This window comes from Astatotilapia calliptera, chromosome 7, assembly GCF_900246225.1.
Source record: "Astatotilapia calliptera chromosome 7, fAstCal1.2, whole genome shotgun sequence".
Lineage (NCBI taxonomy): Eukaryota > Metazoa > Chordata > Actinopteri > Cichliformes > Cichlidae > Astatotilapia > Astatotilapia calliptera.
This window is the reverse complement of record NC_039308.1, coordinates 6,177,838-6,196,521: the sequence shown is the minus strand read 5'-3', so window position 1 is coordinate 6,196,521 and position 18,684 is coordinate 6,177,838. Positions and strand designations below refer to the sequence as shown.

General features: G+C 39.5%; 1 protein-coding gene across 1 annotated transcript in view; it reads left to right on the top strand.

Moving 5' to 3' along the window:
- Positions 1–18,592, top strand: part of pkn3 (protein kinase N3) — a 32,001-nt gene extending 13,409 nt beyond the window's left edge. Inside the window, exons 9-22 of the mRNA XM_026172718.1 lie at positions 893–1,036; positions 1,223–1,298; positions 4,936–5,086; positions 6,678–6,768; positions 7,297–7,358; positions 7,769–7,838; positions 8,114–8,205; positions 10,912–11,088; positions 11,170–11,232; positions 11,329–11,405; positions 11,660–11,802; positions 14,198–14,305; positions 14,523–14,603; positions 17,893–18,592. Of these exons, the coding sequence (XP_026028503.1) occupies positions 893–1,036; positions 1,223–1,298; positions 4,936–5,086; positions 6,678–6,768; positions 7,297–7,358; positions 7,769–7,838; positions 8,114–8,205; positions 10,912–11,088; positions 11,170–11,232; positions 11,329–11,405; positions 11,660–11,802; positions 14,198–14,305; positions 14,523–14,603; positions 17,893–18,093 (1,536 nt within the window). The 3' untranslated portion in view covers positions 18,094–18,592. The remainder of the gene's footprint in view (positions 1–892; positions 1,037–1,222; positions 1,299–4,935; positions 5,087–6,677; positions 6,769–7,296; positions 7,359–7,768; positions 7,839–8,113; positions 8,206–10,911; positions 11,089–11,169; positions 11,233–11,328; positions 11,406–11,659; positions 11,803–14,197; positions 14,306–14,522; positions 14,604–17,892) is intronic.
- The last annotated feature ends 92 nt before the right edge of the window (positions 18,593–18,684 follow it).

The following is an 18,684-nucleotide window of genomic DNA, read 5'->3' as shown; positions in this document are numbered from 1 at the left end:
TCTGTCTACCCTTAGCTGGTCTTTTGCCCCTCTGGTATTCTTGCCAATTCCTTTCTGTGCCCCACTCGAGTATTGCGCCATGTGCCCGTTCAGCTTAGCTGCTTTGATGCCTGACAGCAGCTACCATGTGGTACTGAGGCAGGTTATTGTCTGGTATTTGGATGGGACTGGACCCTTCTGAGGGTCCTTGGGGATCAGGACTGTCCGGCCTTCAGTAAGCCATTCTGGGTGTCTCTCATCGACTAGCAGCTGTTTCATTTGTACTGCCAGATGCTCATGCAGTGCTGTGAGCTTCTTCAGCCCTACTGGCTGAAGAAGCTCACTGCACTGCTCCTAGATCCACTAGCCACTGAGCATTGCCTGTAGGACTATGTAGCTGTGTATTCTGGAATTACCTACAAAATGTGGCTGACTGGTGTAGATGACTAATAGGAAAAACCTCATAATAAAAAAAATAATTTTTAAATGTAGGTATGTATAATAAATAATCACTTGACCATAGTTGTTTGAGTGAAGTTGTTTTTTTATTGTTCCATTTCATCTTGAACTCATGAAGTTCACCAATTTTCTTTCTAACTGTCGCGTCCTAAAGTAAAATATCTTATTACCTTACATTTTAACATTTCTAAATGTTAGTTGATTACCAAATCTGTCTGGCTGTTTCTCTCAAAATTCAGGGTTTTTAAGTTTAATAAATTGTAAATGGTAAAGACTAAGAATGACAGTGAGTGAAACCTGTTTGTAGCTATTTTGAAAACAGAACATCCCTCACACCAAATGTAATAATTCAGAAACAAGAATTAATGCAAATTAAATATGAAATGAGGAAAATATCTGAATTGTAATCCATGTGTGTGCACATACGTGTGCATGTTTCTGTGTGTTGGTCTAGTCCAGGGAGCTGGAAATTGCTGTGTACTGGAGAGACTGGCGAGCATTAAGTGGAGTGAAGTTCTTGCGGCTTGAAGACTTCCTTGATAACCAGCGACATGGCATGTGCCTCCAGCTGGAGCCGCAGGGCGTTCTCTTTATTGAGGTTCTCCTGTTCATATCTAATCTTCAAACTGTTTATTTACCTCTGTGGCATGCATAGACTGTACATAAAAGATGGACATGGCCACAAGCTTAGGTTATATCATTTCAGAGGGGTATCCCATGGTTAAACATATGTACAGTATATTTCTGTAACTGTATCCTGATCGCTTTCTTTGTTCATTTCCAGGTGACATTTATAAATCCTGTCATTGAGCGTCCCTTCAAGCTCCAGAGGCAGAAGCGAATTTTCCCTAAAGAAAAAGGTGGCACCAATTAATATTTTTTCCATTTTTTTTAATTTTTAATTTTTTTTAGATTTGTTGATAAATGTCGATTTATCCTTGACCATTTCAGTTGTTATCAGGCAGTTCTTGAATGGAAAATCTGATCATTTTCTGTTTATTGCATTTGATGCTAAACCTTTATCTCACCCTTTTCATACTGATAGTAATTACATAAATAATGCAAAATGAAACTTCATTATGTCCACAGTAAGGATACTTATTTTGTGACTGCTCGTTTCTCTCAGCACTGTTTTAAATCTAGAACCTCTGAAACAATTCTTGGATGCTTTCACAATCTTTCTTACTTAGAATTGCTATAGTCTACTTCATCTCCTCTTTAGCTTTGACAGATAGACATAAAATGTTGCTCCTGGTGTGTCTGTGCAAAATGTCACTACGATAAGAGCAGCTGGCAGGTGTCCAATGATGGACAGGTCAAGTGGCTTTTATAGTATGCCCTACTGGGTACAGTAGGGCATGCTATATATACAATGGCATATCAGCTGAGCATTATGTGTGCTTTGATATCAGCTGATCTGTAGGTTTTGTAGCCAAGCTGTTTTATGTGCACACAACAAATCAGAAACCCTCTGGTACCAATTGTTTTTTAAATATTACTAAGCAAATGTTTAGAGAATATGGTTACATGTACTGTATTTCAAGAAAAAAAGACTATTTGAGAAGGAACACTTTTTCTTTTTTTTTTCTCAGAGTATTGCATCTCACATAAACTTCTGACATTTTGATCTGGTCAGTTAAATGGCAGCGGTGGGTGTTAATCACTTTCATCTGGTTTGGTGGTAATGAAATTAATAACAGGTTCACTAGAGGGGCAACAGAAGACAACCCCAAAATCAGGAATGGCTTTACAGATGGAGACCCGCTGACATTTTTCCCTCTTCATTTTTTCTGCATGTTTTTTGAGTAATTTTGCTTTTGGCTAGGCTCAGTGTCACTACTGGTGTCACGAGGTGATACCTGGACCCCTGCATGGGTTGCACACGTGGTCCAACTCCTTCAGTATGGCACATCAATACATGTCATTACCAGAAGGTTTGCTGGTAACAGAACAGTCTTAAGAACATAGAGGTGAGTCCTGGATACAGGCAGTTACTCTAGGAAAGCTGGACAGGGCTGTAGAAGGCTAACCCATCAGCAGGACCAGTATCTGTGTAAGGAAGAACAAGATGAGCACTACCAGAGATACAAAATGACCTCCAGCTGGCTGCTGGTGTCAGTGTCTCTGACCGAACAATTAGAAACACCGGGCCTTATAAGGTCATGAGGGAGGGCTGACATCCTCACGTGGGGCATGTGGACTCTGTCTGCCACACTGGAGCCATTTACTATACAGGGTGGGCCATTTATATGGATGCACCGTAATAACATGGGAATGGTTGGTGATGTTAAAGTCCTGTTTGTGGAACATTAGTATATGTGAGGGGGCAAACTCCTCAAGATGGGTGGTGACCATGGTGGCCATTTAGAAGTCGGCCATCTTGGATACAACTTTTGTTTTTTCAATAGGAAGAGGGCCATGTGACACATCAAACTTATTGGTAATGTCACAAGAAAAACAATGGTGTGCTTGGTTTCAACATAACTTTATTCCTTCATGAGTTATTTACAAGTTTCTGACCACTTATAAAATGTGTTCAATGTGCTGCCCATTGTGTTGGATTGTCAATGCAACCCTCTTCTCCCACTCTTCACACACTGATAGCAACACCGCAGGAGAAATGTCAGCACAGGCATCCAGTATCCGTAGTTTCAGGTGCTGCACATCTTGTATCTTCACACCATAGACAATTGCCTTCAGATGACCCCAAAGATAAAAGTCTAAGGGGGTCAGATCGGGAGACATGGGGGCCATTCAACTGGCCCACGACGACCAATCCACTTTACAGGAAACTGTTCATCTAGGAATGCTCGGACCTGGCACCCATAATGTGGTGGTGCATCATCTTGCTGGAAAAACTCAGGGAACGTGCCAGCTTCAGTGCATAAAGAGGGAAACACATCATCATGTAGCAATTTCAAATATCCAGTGGCCTTGAGGTTACCATTGATGAAGAATGGACCCACTATCGTTGTACCATATATACCACACCAAACCATCACTTTTGTTGGTCCAACAGTCTTGTAGGGATCCATCCAATGTGGGTTAGCGTCAGACCAATAGCGGTGGTTTTGTTTGTTAACTTCACCATTCACATAAAAGTTTGCCTCATCACTGAACAAAATCTTCTGCGTGAACTGAGGGTCCTGTTCCAATTTTTGTTTTGCCCATTCTGCAAATTCTGTGCGCCGATCTGGGTCATCCTCGTTGAGATGCTGCAGTAGCTGGAGTTTGTAAGGGTGCCATTTGTGAGTAGCTAATATCCACCGAAGGGATGTTTTGACTAATGCCACTCTCCAGTGATATGCGGCGAGTGCTACGCTGTGGGCTCTTGCTGAATGAAACTAGGACAGCCTCTGATGTTTCTTCATTAGTGACGGTTTTCTTGCGTCCACATTTTGGCAAATCCAACACTGAACCAGTTTCACGAAACTTAGCAAGCAGTTTGCTAACTGTAGCATGGGAGATGGGTGGTCTCGTAGGGTGTCTTGCATTGAAATCTGCTGCAATGACCCGGTTGCTGCGTTCACCAGATATCAACACAATTTCGATCCGTTCCTCACGTGTTAACCTCTTCGACATGTCAATGGCTGCGAACAAAGAGAAACTTGTAAATAACTCACGAAAGAATAAAGTTACGTTGAAACCAAGCACACCATTGTTTTTCTTGTGACATTACCAATAAGTTTGATGTGTCACATGGCCCTCTTCCTATGGGGGGGGGAAAAAAACAAAAGTTGTATCCAAGATGGCCGACTTCTAAATGGCCACCATGGTCACCACCCATCTTGAGAAGTTTGCCCCCTCACATATACTAATGTGCCACAAACAGGACTTTAATATCACCAACCATTCCCATGTTATTACAGTGTATCCATATAAATGGCCCACCCTGTAGATTACCAGAACTGGTGCTTTGGGGTTTTTACAGATTCCCATGTAGGTTCCCATGTGGCAGATGTTAAAAGGATTTGGAGAAGCCATGGAGAACATTATGCTGCCTGTAACATTCCTCCTGGTTCATGACAATGCCCAGCCTCATGTGGGGAGAATATGCTGGAAGTTCGTGGAAAATTAAGGAATTTATTCCTTTGACTGTCCCCACACTTGCATGACTTAAATCAAACATAATACCTCTGAGCATGTGGAGGCTATACAAACTGCTGAGTGCCATTCTGAGTTACTGCAATAAAATTTCAGCCTGCGGCATCGTTGTTTTTTTTGTTTTGTTTTTTCACTTTAATTTTTGGGGTGTTTTTAAATTCAGCCCTCTGTACTTTCATTGCCATCAAACAATGTGGTAACCTTTCATTCATAATACATTATTTATTCCACATCAGTGGAGATATCCACATGGCTTCTTTTCCCATTGAGATCTGAGGTGTTTTCAAAGTTTTTTGAGCACCGCATTTTCTCTTTACATAGTATTTGCTGCATGTAAAACCTTTTCAGTCATGTAGCTCAGATTTAATTTTCTCCCATCATTCCTGCTCACAGGGAAGCACTTCCTGCGTGCCGCCCAAATGAACATGAACTTTGCTGCTTGGGGCCGTTTGATGATGAGCATCCTGCCTCCTTGCAACTCACTGGAGCCCATGAGCCCTCCATTAGCAGCGCCCAGTACTACATCAGCTCTTTCACCAGCACAGTAAGGCTCTGTGTTGTGACCCAGAAATATCTCTTTGTGACATCTATGAAAGAGTGAAATAATAAGTTGTTTGCTTTAGGCTGTTTTTCTGCTCATATTATCAGACTGGACAGATTAACTTGACTGGAAGGCTGAATCTAATGTTATCACTGGACTGTATTTGGAGTGGTTGTGTAATGTTATTGAAGGTTATAAAAATGTGTGATTCTATATTTTCTTGCTCTCCAAAAAAACCCTGTGCAGACATACAAGAAAAATTAGTGGGGGGAAAAATACACAGCAACAAAAACTTACACTACAGAAAGAATACATACATGATTGTTGGTAGTTTGTTTTTGCAAGGGTCATTTGACCAATTGAATGAGAAAATGCTCATAGATGTTATAAAGAGAATTTAATTAAGATTTCATTAAAAAAAAAATGAATATAGTGCCAAATCACAACAACAGTCGCCCCCAATAAGGACCTTACAATAATAGAGAGGAAACCCCATTAATCAGATTTAAATTTAAAATTCCATGCCCCCTTCTAGCCCGCTAATGTGTTTCTCTCTCTTCGTTGTTGAAAAAATGTAAAATTAAGTCTCCATCTCCTAATAAATAAGTGTTTCTAAAGCCTTAGGTAGTACGAGATTTGCTCCATTAGTCAGATTTCCCAAAGTCTATCCAACCACATGTGATAAGTTGGAGTGTCGGCCTTCAGCCGTCTAATTGTAATGCATGTAATTGCTGCCACCAATAATCTTCTTTAGCCAAATTTTGGTGAGCGCACAGAAAACGTTCTTCCAATATCTAACTCTGCACATGGCCAGAATATATGTATGCAAGTCCCAGTATGTGTACCACATTTTCTCCAGCATGTATTAGTGGCGTGGGCCGTTCCATTTGAATTCTCTCCAAGAGTTTGAGCTTGTTACCCTGTGTGCTCCGTTGCAGATTTCCTTTTTACTTGTAATGTAGTATTTGCAGTTATAAATTTCTCACCCCCATTTTCTCTGTAACTTTTTCCCACTCCTCGTGTCACATTAAGACATTTCTTAATTTTAAATAGCAGAAGAAGTCTATTGCTGATGTTAAGCTCATCTTTTATCTGTTTAAAAGATTTGATGCTATCCTTATGAGGTTGGTATACCTTAATCAGGATTTATTCAGCTCATGAATGGAATTGTTTTGGGCAATCCAAAAGAATCATGTTGCATTTTAATCATACATTTAGATATAATTCAAATATATTTATATACTTAAAGCACTCTGCCTCACATCATGTATGCCTTTGACTGTGGGAGGAAGCCCTCACAGACACATGGGGAGCATGCAGGCTCCACACAGACGGAGATGGGTCTACTTTAGATTAAGTACCGCTTGTAATATAGACCTGTTTTCGGGTTTGATCTGATTTCTGTTGTATTAATATGAGACAAATTTAATATTTTTTTTATATTTAATATTTTTCTTTTTTCTAATGGCTCGCCCTTTTTGTTTATTGAAGTTTGTATCATTTTTAATGATTTATTTGTCAGTTTCTTAATTCAAGACAATAACTGCAGAATGGTACAGTGTAATAAACTATATTTTGTTCTGGTTTATTTAAGAGAACCTGAAGTAATGAGTCTGAATTTTGCTGAAGAACCACCAGGCAGATCTCCACATTCCATAAGAAAGAACAGTAAAAACTCCCCACTGGTAAGCTTCCCGTCTGCGTGACAAATGAATACAAACACTAGATGCATTTGTAACGTGTTTAACAAAATAACTAAACTAATCATCTATGGTCCGAGGAGGCAACTGATTAGTCCAGTTTGTTACCAGGAATATTCAAAAAGTTATGGATGATTTGAATGAAAATGGTTACAGTACTGGTGCATGGTTCAATTCAGATGTGACAACCTTTTGGAGTTAATCCAGTTCTGGATCCAGGAATTTATGGAAAAAATATTTAGTATTGTGAGAGATGAGAAAATCTGAACTTTGGCGTCATATCTTTACAAATAGATATCAAATTGAAGTAATAAAAACTGAAACGTATTATCATAATGTTTTCTAGAAAGTATCCTAAAGTAATCAGGGTTGGGATCAGTCTCTTTTGAATTCATGGATGGTGTGGAGGGAATTTACAGCTTTGACTCGCATACTGCTCTTGTTTTTCTGTAAGGATTCACTTTCTGTCAGTTCATCTATTTTCTGTTTTGCTAAAAAAAAAAAAAAAAACAGTCTTCCAATGAGAACAAGAGTCCAAAGCCAAAGAGACAACCGTCTGTTCTTCCACCTACACTGTAAGTCATACTGATTTATTTTTTTTCTTAATGTTTGTGAATTTGTTAGGTTTGATTAGACAGTTTTCGGGTACTCCAGATCACCAACCCAAGATTTTATTTCCTTCTGTGAAATAGGATAAGTAAAAATAAACCACACTTAACTTCCTGTGGTTCCAGTTCTAAAGTAATATACATCTAAAGGTTCTGTGTCGATATGTGTAGATATTCTGTGTAGATGAAATATTTGAAGATGTTCGTTTGGGATCCAAACGGAAGGTTCACGTCTCAGTAACATAAATGTTTGAAGTTTGCTTCTCTAGTTTCTGGTAACAAAGACACTGATTTTTATTTATTCATTTTTTTTTCTCTGAAATCAATGAAGGAATCTTTCAGGACATAAACATGTGCACTTTTGTATCCTCATGCAGGAAGGATAAAGGGCTTCAAATAGAAGACTTCAAGTGTATTTCAGTCCTAGGGAGAGGTCACTTTGGAAAGGTATACATTAAACTTACTTTCCTATATTTGTAAGGCAACAGTGGGACTGCAACATTTCATTAAACATGGAATACAATTTATATGCAACTATTGCAATGTAGTGATTGCAAATCTGAATTCAAATCTCAGTGACCTTGACCTCAAAGCTAAGGTCAGAGATCAAGTTTTTCTGAAAATCCTGTAAATCAAGAAGGAAGACACCTAGGATTTTCTAATTTATACCATGTGTGCATCTACTAAGCCACATTACTTCTGTTTCTTTTATTTGATGCAAGGTGCTGCTAGCAGAGTATAAGAGGTCAGGTAAAATGTATGCCATCAAAGCCCTGAAGAAAGGTGATATTGTGACACGTGATGAAGTTGACAGGTATGTAATCTCATCTCGTCTTCTCCAAAATGCTTTGACTCTAGTGGATGGTGTCTTGGACATGTTCCCAGTGCTTGATGAAATTAAACCTTTTCTTTTCCACACCTAGTCTCCCTATATGCATGTCTACGTTCTTTATGTCCTTAGCTATTCCATTTTTTCTTTGCTAACCTTGTCCTTTGAAAACTGGTTGGGGATGAAGGAAGGGAGACGGGAAAAAAGACATGCTGTGTAAAAGAGCCAGAGATAATAATAATTACTAATGATTAAATGCAGAGAGGTGTATAAACACATAGTAAGTGAAGAGGAAACGCTCAGTGCATCATGGGAATCCCCCAGCAGTCTACGCCTATTGCAACATAACTAAGTGAGGATTGAGGGTCATCTGATCCAGCCCTAACTATATGCTTTATCAAAAAGGAAAGTTAGAAGCGTGATCTTAACAGTAGAGATAGTGTCTGTCTCCTGAATCTAAACTGGGAGCTGGGTCCATAGAAGAGGGGCCTGAAAGCTGAAGGCTCTGCCTCCTGTTCTACTTTTTAATATATTAGGAGGATTTAACAGGGAGCCAGTATGGATGAAATACGCTTTCTTTCCAGTCCGTGTCAGTACTCTTGCTGCAGCATTTTGGATCAACTGAAGTCTCCCATCTCTTTCAGATTGCATCTAATTGACCTGTATGCATCTTCCTCCACTCTACATCGTCCTCTGTTCCTCCCTCTTTAAAAGTAAAAAAAAAAAAAAAAAAAAAAAATCAGTTAAGGGCTGTTCATGAATAAAACTAGTGCCTGTGTAACCCAGGTTATATTTTGTAGTTACAGTGTACAGATGCCTTCACAAGACAGTCAAAGTTATTGTTTTGAAAAGAAGCCAGCTAAAGGCTGATTCAGTGATTGTGATTGTGCCCATTACAAACTTGGCTGGGCAGAATATAGGGTTTAGCTTTCTCATCTAAATTACACGAGTGAGTGAGTGAGTGATGGATGCCAGTTGTGGCAGGGAATGAAAGAGAAAATAATAAAGTGAGTTTTAGACTATCGGTGCAGTGAAATTCTGTTAAAAGTTATCCTTCAGAGCGCAGTTTCAGGGTTTAAAGTTACTTTACTTTAGAGTTTGAGTAAATCTCTGCAATGGTTAAATGCAGGTGTAGGAATCTTGGGAATGCATTAATGTAAATGAATGCACACACAAAGAGAGCCAAACAAACATGCTTGTGTATGTGTGTCCCTCCTCCTGCACAGAATGGAGCAGTCTCTCTAGAGAACAACTTTTAGGTAAAAGGCAAAATGTGAGAACTGCTCAACCACACAGCATCAGACTTTGCATGCACCCACCATTTGCAGATTAGGTGAACAGCTGTTGAGCTAGATGAAGAACAGACAAAAAGATTTATCAAATAGAATACAAATTATAATTTTAATGAGTGTTCCTGCATGCTGGAACGTTATCCCTTTCTCCCAGTTTGTTTTTTTTCCAGTGTCTCTTTGCTCGCCTCTCTTACCCTCACCCCCAGGTAGTCACAGCCGACCCTGGTTCTGTTGTAAAAGAGTAAAAGGAGATGTAAAAGTAATTAATGCTTTACAGAATGGAAAAGCTCCTTGACTGAATGGATAAGGACCTGAATTTTATAAGATAATTTAGGACTGACTAAAAGTGCCTCTCTCAAATATGTATCTCCACTCAGCAATGACAGGCTCCCTCCCAAGGTCATTGTATACAGCAAATATGTCATTGATCCTTAAAAAGGATAAAACCCCCTGACAAGTGTGGCTCTTATCGCACAATTAGCTTAATCGAGGTTGACAGCAAAACCTTCATCAAAATCCTGGTAAAAAGGCCTTTGTAGTTGGTGAGGGCTTGGAGGTCTCCACACCTGGTGGGGGTTGTTATCAATGAGGAAGCCGTCTGTCCTCCTCCTGTAGGCCTCCTTGGCCTGTTGGATACCTTCCTCAGGTTGGCTGTGGGAGCGCTGTACATGGAACTGTCCCTCAGCCTGAAGGCTGAGTTACGAGTTCTGATCCGTGCCGGTACTTTACCCATCATCCAAGGTTTTCGGTTATGAAAAACAGATGGGTTTTAGTCATTATCACATTCGCCACACAACACTTAATACAGAAAAGGACAGAGTGAGTGCAGGTTTCCAGGTCCCGCTGTTTGAAGATGGAACAGGCTGTTAGATCAAAACAGTCCTGTAGCTGGAGGCGAGTGTCATCTGGCCATGTTTTAATGACCCAAGTGCTTGGAGGACTGAGGTGGATGTAGGTAGGGATAAGGAGCAAAGAGAGCAGGTCAGATTGTACTAGGCGGGGGAGGGGTGTTGCTCTGTAGGCCCATTTAATGTTACTGTACACATGGTCTAGTGTCCCGTCCCGGCTGTAGTAAATCTCTGATTGCAGCTCCTCCCATTTTGTTTATGAGGAATCTCACGTTTGGTGAGGAAGATGGATGGAGGTGGGGGTTGTGTTGTTGTTTTTGTAGCTCAATAGCCAGCCGACACAAAAAGGTGCACAGTATTTGGGAGCGCTTCGCATCTGCATATTTCTGTCCCCATCTTTAATTACCATATATCAGTATGACGATGATTACTCTGACCTGTGACATCTAAAGATTGAACTGCAAGGGTCTGAATAGAGTTAAGACTGTTGGAAGGAGATGATGGGTATTAATATGTCACTTCTACCACTGTATCTGTGTGGTCATGTTCAGCCTCATGTGTGAAAAGAGGATCTTTGAAGTGATCAACTCCTCTCGTCATCCATTCTTGGTGAACCTGTACGGCTGTTTCCAGACTGCAGACCACGTGTGCTTTGTGATGGCCTACTCGCCCGGAGGAGACCTCATGACGCACATTCACAACAGCATCTTCAATGAGAGTCAGGCTCGGTGAGCTCATGTTTTTTCTGTAAAACCTGCCGCTACAATCCAGGATAGTGCTGTTATTTCTACCACTTCTCTGATTTTTAGGTTTTTCTCCTCGTGTGTGCTTTTGGGTCTAGAGTTTCTCCACAAAAACAAAATAGTTTACAGGTGAGTCCTTTCAAGGCAATTTATTACTATGTCCTCGTAACTATGAGCTGCATGTCAGGAGCATGAGGCATCATTTTTTCTGTTTGTGTCATTCAGAGACCTGAAGCTGGACAATCTGTTGATGGACGCAGATGGCTTTGTAAGGATAGCAGATTTTGGCTTGTGCAAAGAAGGTAAATAGATTTCAATTTTATTTTTTTGTTGAAAAATCAAACTGTGTGGTCTCTGTATCTTCAGTGCAGAAAGTCAAAGCTTTAGATTTTGTGTTTTGCCAGATTTCAGAACTCTATAGTGTTTGTGTCAAAGGCTATGAATGTACATGGATAGTTTGTAATTAATCACTCACACTTATATGCATGAACAGTACCAACTAAACAAGTATGTAATCAATCCCTGTCGTCACTCTGTGACACTTTACTGTGCATAGAAATGGGCCACGGGGATCGCACATCAACCTTTTGTGGCACACCAGAGTTCCTGGCTCCAGAGGTGCTGACAGACAGCAATTACACCCGCAGTGTGGACTGGTGGGGGCTGGGGGTCCTCGTCTATGAGATGCTGGTGGGGGAGGTCAGTGTAAACCATAGACTGTATATAAAGATGCACCGTGTCATAAGGTTGCAGGAAGAAAAAGGTTTGAATTTTTTGGGGCAATGTCCACCTTCACCTTCAGTGTCTGGTGTAGACCTTCCTACACATTTCCATTCATTATTGATCACTGCATTACTTTAAAGTAATCTTTACTCATTCCTCCATACAGAAGAGCTTAAACACTGATGTTACCTCACATTTCCTCACATGAAATGCTTTGTTAGTTCAATTAGCTTTTCCTGTTAGACTTTGCTGCCAAATTGCTAAATTCAATGCTCTATTAATGTTGAAAAATCATCCCAGCTCAGACAAACCAAAATTCCTATATTAAAACCATGTTTCAGAGATAGGATAAAGTCATGTTTAGACTTTATCCTAAAGCCAAAGTCTAAATATGACTTTGGCTTTAGGTCTGGAGGTAAACCAGGTCATCTACTAATTGGAAGGTTGGTGGGATGATCCCAGCTGGGAACATGAGTGTGTGTTGATAGAAAGCATTTTGGCGAAGAGAAAGTTCTTATATAAATGGATGAATGAGGACATTAAAGTAGGGAAAAAGGTGCTATATAAGAACCAGTCTATTTAGACCAAACATGAATTATTATTGTAGGGTCTTGATCTTACAATATAAAGCGCCTTGAGGCAACTCTTGTGATTTGGTGCTAAGTAAAAGAAAAAAAAATCTGAAAAGAAGTGAATGCTGGACTGTTTATGGACAACTAACAACCATTTGTATATACAAATGTTTATATAATTACAGTTAGGTCTGTACTTTGTTGGACAAGGGTACTATTGATAGTCTTGCCTCTCTACACCACCATATTGGATATTCGCATGAAAAAAAAAAAATCAACGTGAATTCAAAGTGTTACGAAGGCTTAACCAAATCCCAACAATCAGGTGACCCCCCCAATGAGCAGCCACTTTGGTGACAGTGGGAAGGAAAAAGTCCCTTTAACAGAAAGAAACCCTCTGCAGAACCAGGCTTAGGGAGGGCCAGCAATGTGCTGCAACTGGTTGGGTTAAGGGGAGGAAGACAGGACAAAAGACATGCCATGGAGAAGAGTAGGAGATAAATAATACCCAACTATTAGATGCAGTGTGGTGTATAAATACACGGTAAGTGAAAAGGGATGAAAAAAGGAGCATTACTAAGGGTGGATTCAGGGTCACCTGATCCAGCCCTAACTGTAACCTTTGTCAAAAAGGAAAGTCTTAAGCCTAATCTTAAAAGTAGAGAGGTTGTCTGTCACCTGAACGCTGAAGGCTCTACCTCCCATACTACTTTTAAGTATCCTAGGAACTACAAGTAAGCCAGCAGTCTGAGGTCGAAGTGCCCTGTTGGGGTCATTAAGATAAGATGGGGCCTGATTATACAAGACCTTGTATGTGAGGGGAAGGATTTTGAATTAGATTCTGAATTTAACAGGAAGCCAATGAAGAGAAGCCAATGTAGCAGAAATATGCTCTCTTTCTAGTCCCTGTCAGTACTCTTGCTGCAGCATTTTGGATTAACTGAAGGACCTCCTGATGATAGTGAATTACAGTAGTCCAGCCTACAAATAATAAATGCATGAACTGGTTTTTCAGTGTCAGTCTGAGACAGGATATTTCTAATTTTAGAGATTTTGTGCAAATGGAATAAAGCAGTCCTACATATTTGTTTAATATGTGCATTGAAGGACATGTCCTGGTCAAAAAACGACTCCAAGATTTCTCACAGTGTTACTATCAAAGAACCCCATGGAACTCCATAAATAACCTCAGTGTGGAAAGAGGACTCTCCATTTACATGAACAAACTGGAATCTATTAGATATGATGCAAACCACTGCAGCGCAGTATCTGTAATACAGCATGCTCTAATCGCTCTAATAGGATATTATGGTCAACAGTATCGAACGCTGCACTGAGGTCTAGCAGGACAAGCACAGAGATGAGTCCACTGTCAGAGGCCATAAGAAGATCATTTGTAACCTTCACTAAAGCTCTTTCTGTGCTGTGATGGGCTCTGAAACTCTTCAAAAAAACCTTTCCTTTGCAGATGATAAGTTAGCTGTTTACCACCACTCCTTCAGGAATTTTTGAGATAAAAGGAAAGACACTCAGGTCAAGTGATGGCTCTTTAAGTAATGGTTTTACTACTGCCAGTCCGAATGCCTAATCAGCATTCACACGAATTAATAGTTAAGGTTAAAGGAATGCTTGGCTCAGAGGAGTCAAGAGGCGTACCCAGTGAAGATGTAAAAACACTTCTGTGTGAGTAGAGTTCAGGTAGCTGTTTGGCACAAGGCATTGGAGCATATGCCTGAATTATATCCTTAAATAATGTCAAGAACAATATGAAGTTACTACAGCTCTGTTCTTTCTTTCAGTCTCCTTTCCCCGGCGACGATGAGGAAGAAGTGTTTGATAGCATTGTCAATGATGATGTGCGCTACCCCCGCCTCCTTTCTCCTAACTCTGCATCCCTCATTCAGAAGGTTGGCTCCCAGACTAAGGAAACTGAATTCTCCAGATGAGGAACATTTTATGACCTCTTCAGTTTTATTCACACTTTTAATAATGAAGTAGTGCTCAAAATCTAAACTGTCTGTTGAGCTTATCAGCACATTTGAGTTCTATTTATATGATCTGAATATTCTAAATGCTGTTGACCTAGGCTACTACATCACCTTCTTTCTCCCGCCTGTGTTTCAGCTGCTGCAGAAAAATCCTGAGTTGAGACTGGGAGCAGGAGAAGAGGATGCCTTGGAGATCAAAAGGCACAAATTTTATGAGGTCAGTGTCCAGTTATTGTAGCTGCTTCAACTGAAGTCACTGAAGTACCCGGTACGAGTATGAGATGAAATAGTGGAAGGGCAGGTGCTGAGTAAAAACATCTGAAAAGTAAGGAATCACAAAGAGCTGCACAAGTAAACGGAACAAAAAATATGAGAAAATTAAATACCGCAGTTCCAATACAAAATCAGGTTAAGACCGTAGTCTCAACAAAGACTTGTCAGGTTAAAGAAAAAGGTTTTAACTGCTTTTTAAGCAGAAGTCCAGAGTCAGCTAACCACATTAGTGGAAATTATTTCAAAGACTCTGTGTCCCCTAGTCTTTAAATTTCTATAAGGAACATCTAACAGATTCTGAGTCTGTGGCTGAAGACTGTGAGCAGCAGTGTGTTTAAGCAGCTGGGATAAATGGCCTACGGCCTGGCTGTTTACTGTTCTGTCGTATAAGAAACTGAAAAATAATCCTAGAATCTAGTGAGAGTCTGTATAAAGAATATAAAAGAGGAGAAATGTGAGTTTGTTTGGAGTCATGGAAGAGAGTATCTAGGCATTTTAGTAATCATGCAATCGCACAAATGAATGATTTTGTCGAGTTCAGCCAAGGTGACCGTACGTCACAATTTAGAAATGCTTCTTAAATGAAAGAAACAGAAATGTAAAATAGATTTTACATGTTCTCCAGAGATCACCTTTCTGGAATTTGCATTTGAACAGAAAGAAGCAAAAGCCTGACTGATTTTAGGACATACTTCAGGAGGAGCTATAACCACAGTGTCGCTCTTGTTGCCGTTTAGAACAAGGTAACAGATAGTGAGTCGGTTCCTAATCTTGATTAAACAGTGGACTAGGGAGGACCACCTATCCAGCTTTGAGCCTTAAAAGGCATATATAGCTGAATGCCATCATCAGAGACATGAACAAAATGTCGACTAAAAGACGACTCATTGTGGAAACCCCACAATGTTATGTTCAAGGATAGCTTCTTCGTCCTAACAGAGAAAGTCCTTGTAGATAAGTAGAAGGGAAACCAATCGAATGTAGAGCTAGAGATGCCAGCCAGAACCTTAAATTTATTAAGTAAAACTTTATGGTCAACAGTATCAAAGGTTGCACTGAGGTCAAATAGGAAGAGTGTAAAACAAGTCCCTGTATCAGAAGCCATCAAAAGATCATAACAGAGCTTCAAAAACGGAGTCCTACTTTTGAGTTAAAAAATCTGCCATTTGGAGGAAATGCTAAAAGATCTGAATTGATGTTCTTCAAGTGTTTCTTCATAATTTGGTAACAGCTACCAATGGATTAAGTTTCTTCAGTAAAGCAGTTATTTCAGGCTGTTTTGTATAGGAGGGAACACTGCCTTGCCTCAGTGAACTGAAAACAAAGATGTGCTAATGGTGGTGGACGTCTCAAATAGGATGTAAAGAAGGTAATCATTGAGTCATTAAGTGTAATTAGAGAAAAAGACATAAATGATTCAGGGCACTGAGAATCATCCTCATTAGAACAGGGTGGAGGAGAAACAGTGCTATTAACAGTATCAAATAATAACCTGGGATAATTGTTATTACAATTTTTCAGATTATTTAAATTTGATTTTTCAAAATATTCACAGTGCACAACCAAACCCACTGTCATCCACAATCATTATTCATTTAAATATTATTAGTTTCGACAGGAATGATGAAGAGCACAAGTTTGATTATTTAACCAGTGAGCAAGAAACAACAGTGTTGGCTTTGTAGAGAGTGACCTGAGCATTGTTGTGTGGTCTTGACCTTGTAATACAAAGCTCCTTGAAGCAATGCTTGTTGTGATTTGGTGCTATATATATAAATACAGTTGATTTGAATTGAGGCAAAGGAGTTCAACATTCAATTCAATTCAGTTTTATTTATATGACAAATCCCAGCAAAATTCACCGTAAGGTGCTTTATATTGTAAGGTAAAGACTCTGTTGGCATTTTCCTCTGGATTATTTCAATCACGTGATCCCCTTTGAGCAAGCGTTTGGTGACAGTGGGAAGGAAAAAGTCCCTTTTTAACAGGAAGAAACCTTGGCAGAACCAGGGTCAGGCAGGTATGGCCATCTACTGGAACCAGTTTCAGGTTGTGATTATCATGAGAAGTTGAGAAATTAGTCTGTGTCTGTGTGGGTTCTCTTTCATCCAGGTCAAGGTAGTTAAAAAAAAAAAAAGGTGGATTCCAAATTAAAATACCATACAAGGGTTACGTTTGTGTACTTTTAATCGCAGCCATCTCAAAGTACATGTAACAGCTTGAGGAGATCATGTGACATAAAAATCCCTTTTTAAAAATATCAGCAGTTGTGCCTTGTTGGCCAGAAATCCTAGGTGCACGTAAAAATAAACACTCTATATGAGATAAACAAGGCAGAAAAAGTAAAGAAATTTGTTTGGTTGATTATTTCTTTTTTGTAACAATTCTTCTTCCATTGGAAAGTCTATTTATGTGTAAGGAAATGTATTTATATTTGTGAAGGTTCTCAGTCATCCAAGTCATGGTAATCTAAGGAACTTGGGAAGAAAAGCGACCGGACTTCTTTAACTTTTGTCTTTAAGAAGCTGAAAGAAGTCCGGTTGCTTTTCTTTCCAAGCTCCTTAGATCATTTGTGGCTTGAGCAGTAGAGTTCAGTACAGTATGTGGGTTGCACCCATGGAAAACCTACCAAATCTTCTCTGCCAATGCCAAACAGCTTATTCTGCTATTGACCCTTTGGTGTCGTTTGTTGGATTGGATGATTGAAGTCTGAAGAAACAGGAAATATTTGGCAATTTAACAATTTATTGATTTAGTTTGATTCTTTCATTTGATTTGATTTTTTTCACGAGTGCAACCCACACACAATTTAAAGGGATATAAACCGGCATTCCAACGGTTTAACATTTTTACAACAAAGAAATCATCGACCAAACATAAATGTCAGAATATTTTGGGCATTAATTGCCATCACTTTAGTGGAGATACAGAAGGGTCTGATGTTGTGTCCCAAAGTAATTGTCTGCCAAAAAGTGATTGGTGATGTTTCTGTATGGTTTATAAATGCCTAATATATTTGCTTATACTGGTAAATGGCCTGTAGACAACAAATTTTCCAAAGGAATTATATGTTAAATAGAGTATCTTTATGACGCCCGGTTATTATACCTACTATCTTCTACATTATACTCGATGCAGGCCTTTATAGAACTGTAATTTCCTGCAATTTCTGCTGCTGTCGTGGCCGCATCTTTCTTGAAAAAGACAATTTAACTCCTATTTTATCTTACCAGGAAATGGACTGGGATGCTCTTCTGGCCAAGAAGGTGAAGCCTCCCTTCCTGCCAGCCATTAGAGCTCCACAGGATGTCAGTAACTTTGATGAAGAATTCACTCGTCTCAAACCGGTCCTTACACTCCCGCGGACACCCTGCATCCTCACTGCTGAGCAACAGGAAATCTTTGCAGACTTTGATTTCTCTTTCATTAGCTGACCACGGCGATTCAAGCTCTGTCTTATTCAACACTGCTCTTCTGGCTCAACAGAAGAGCAGAAGATGGAAAAACTATAGATATCCTTCAGATATTTCTTCCCTGGCAAGATCTGCTTAGCTGGGTCTGATTTCATTGTGCAGGAGTTACTTTTAACACTTTGCCAAAATCATTTTTGTACTTTTTTGTCATTTTTCGTTAGGCTATTTACAGAATATTTACACTGCAATGTTTCTGAAGAGTAACACTGTCTAACCTGTAAATATGTGAAGTCTCACTGAAGGTAAAACGCACTGAATGTACTTTTCTATTGATTGTTTTGTTATTCTCTCTTTGTTAAATGCTTAAAATGGCCAAAATTCTCACTTCTGCTGATATTGACCTGTTAATGTCTAGAAATTTTAAATAACAAATGTGCCCATTTAGACAAAACCAGCCTATATGTAAAGTGTAAATTATGTGAAGGTAAACATGAATAAATGTATAAATGCTGGACTTTAACCAGAAAGCTCCTCATGAAACATTTATTGAGTTTTATAGTACTTCCAGTATTTACAGTATTTAAAAAAACACTGCATGACAATATTGTATAT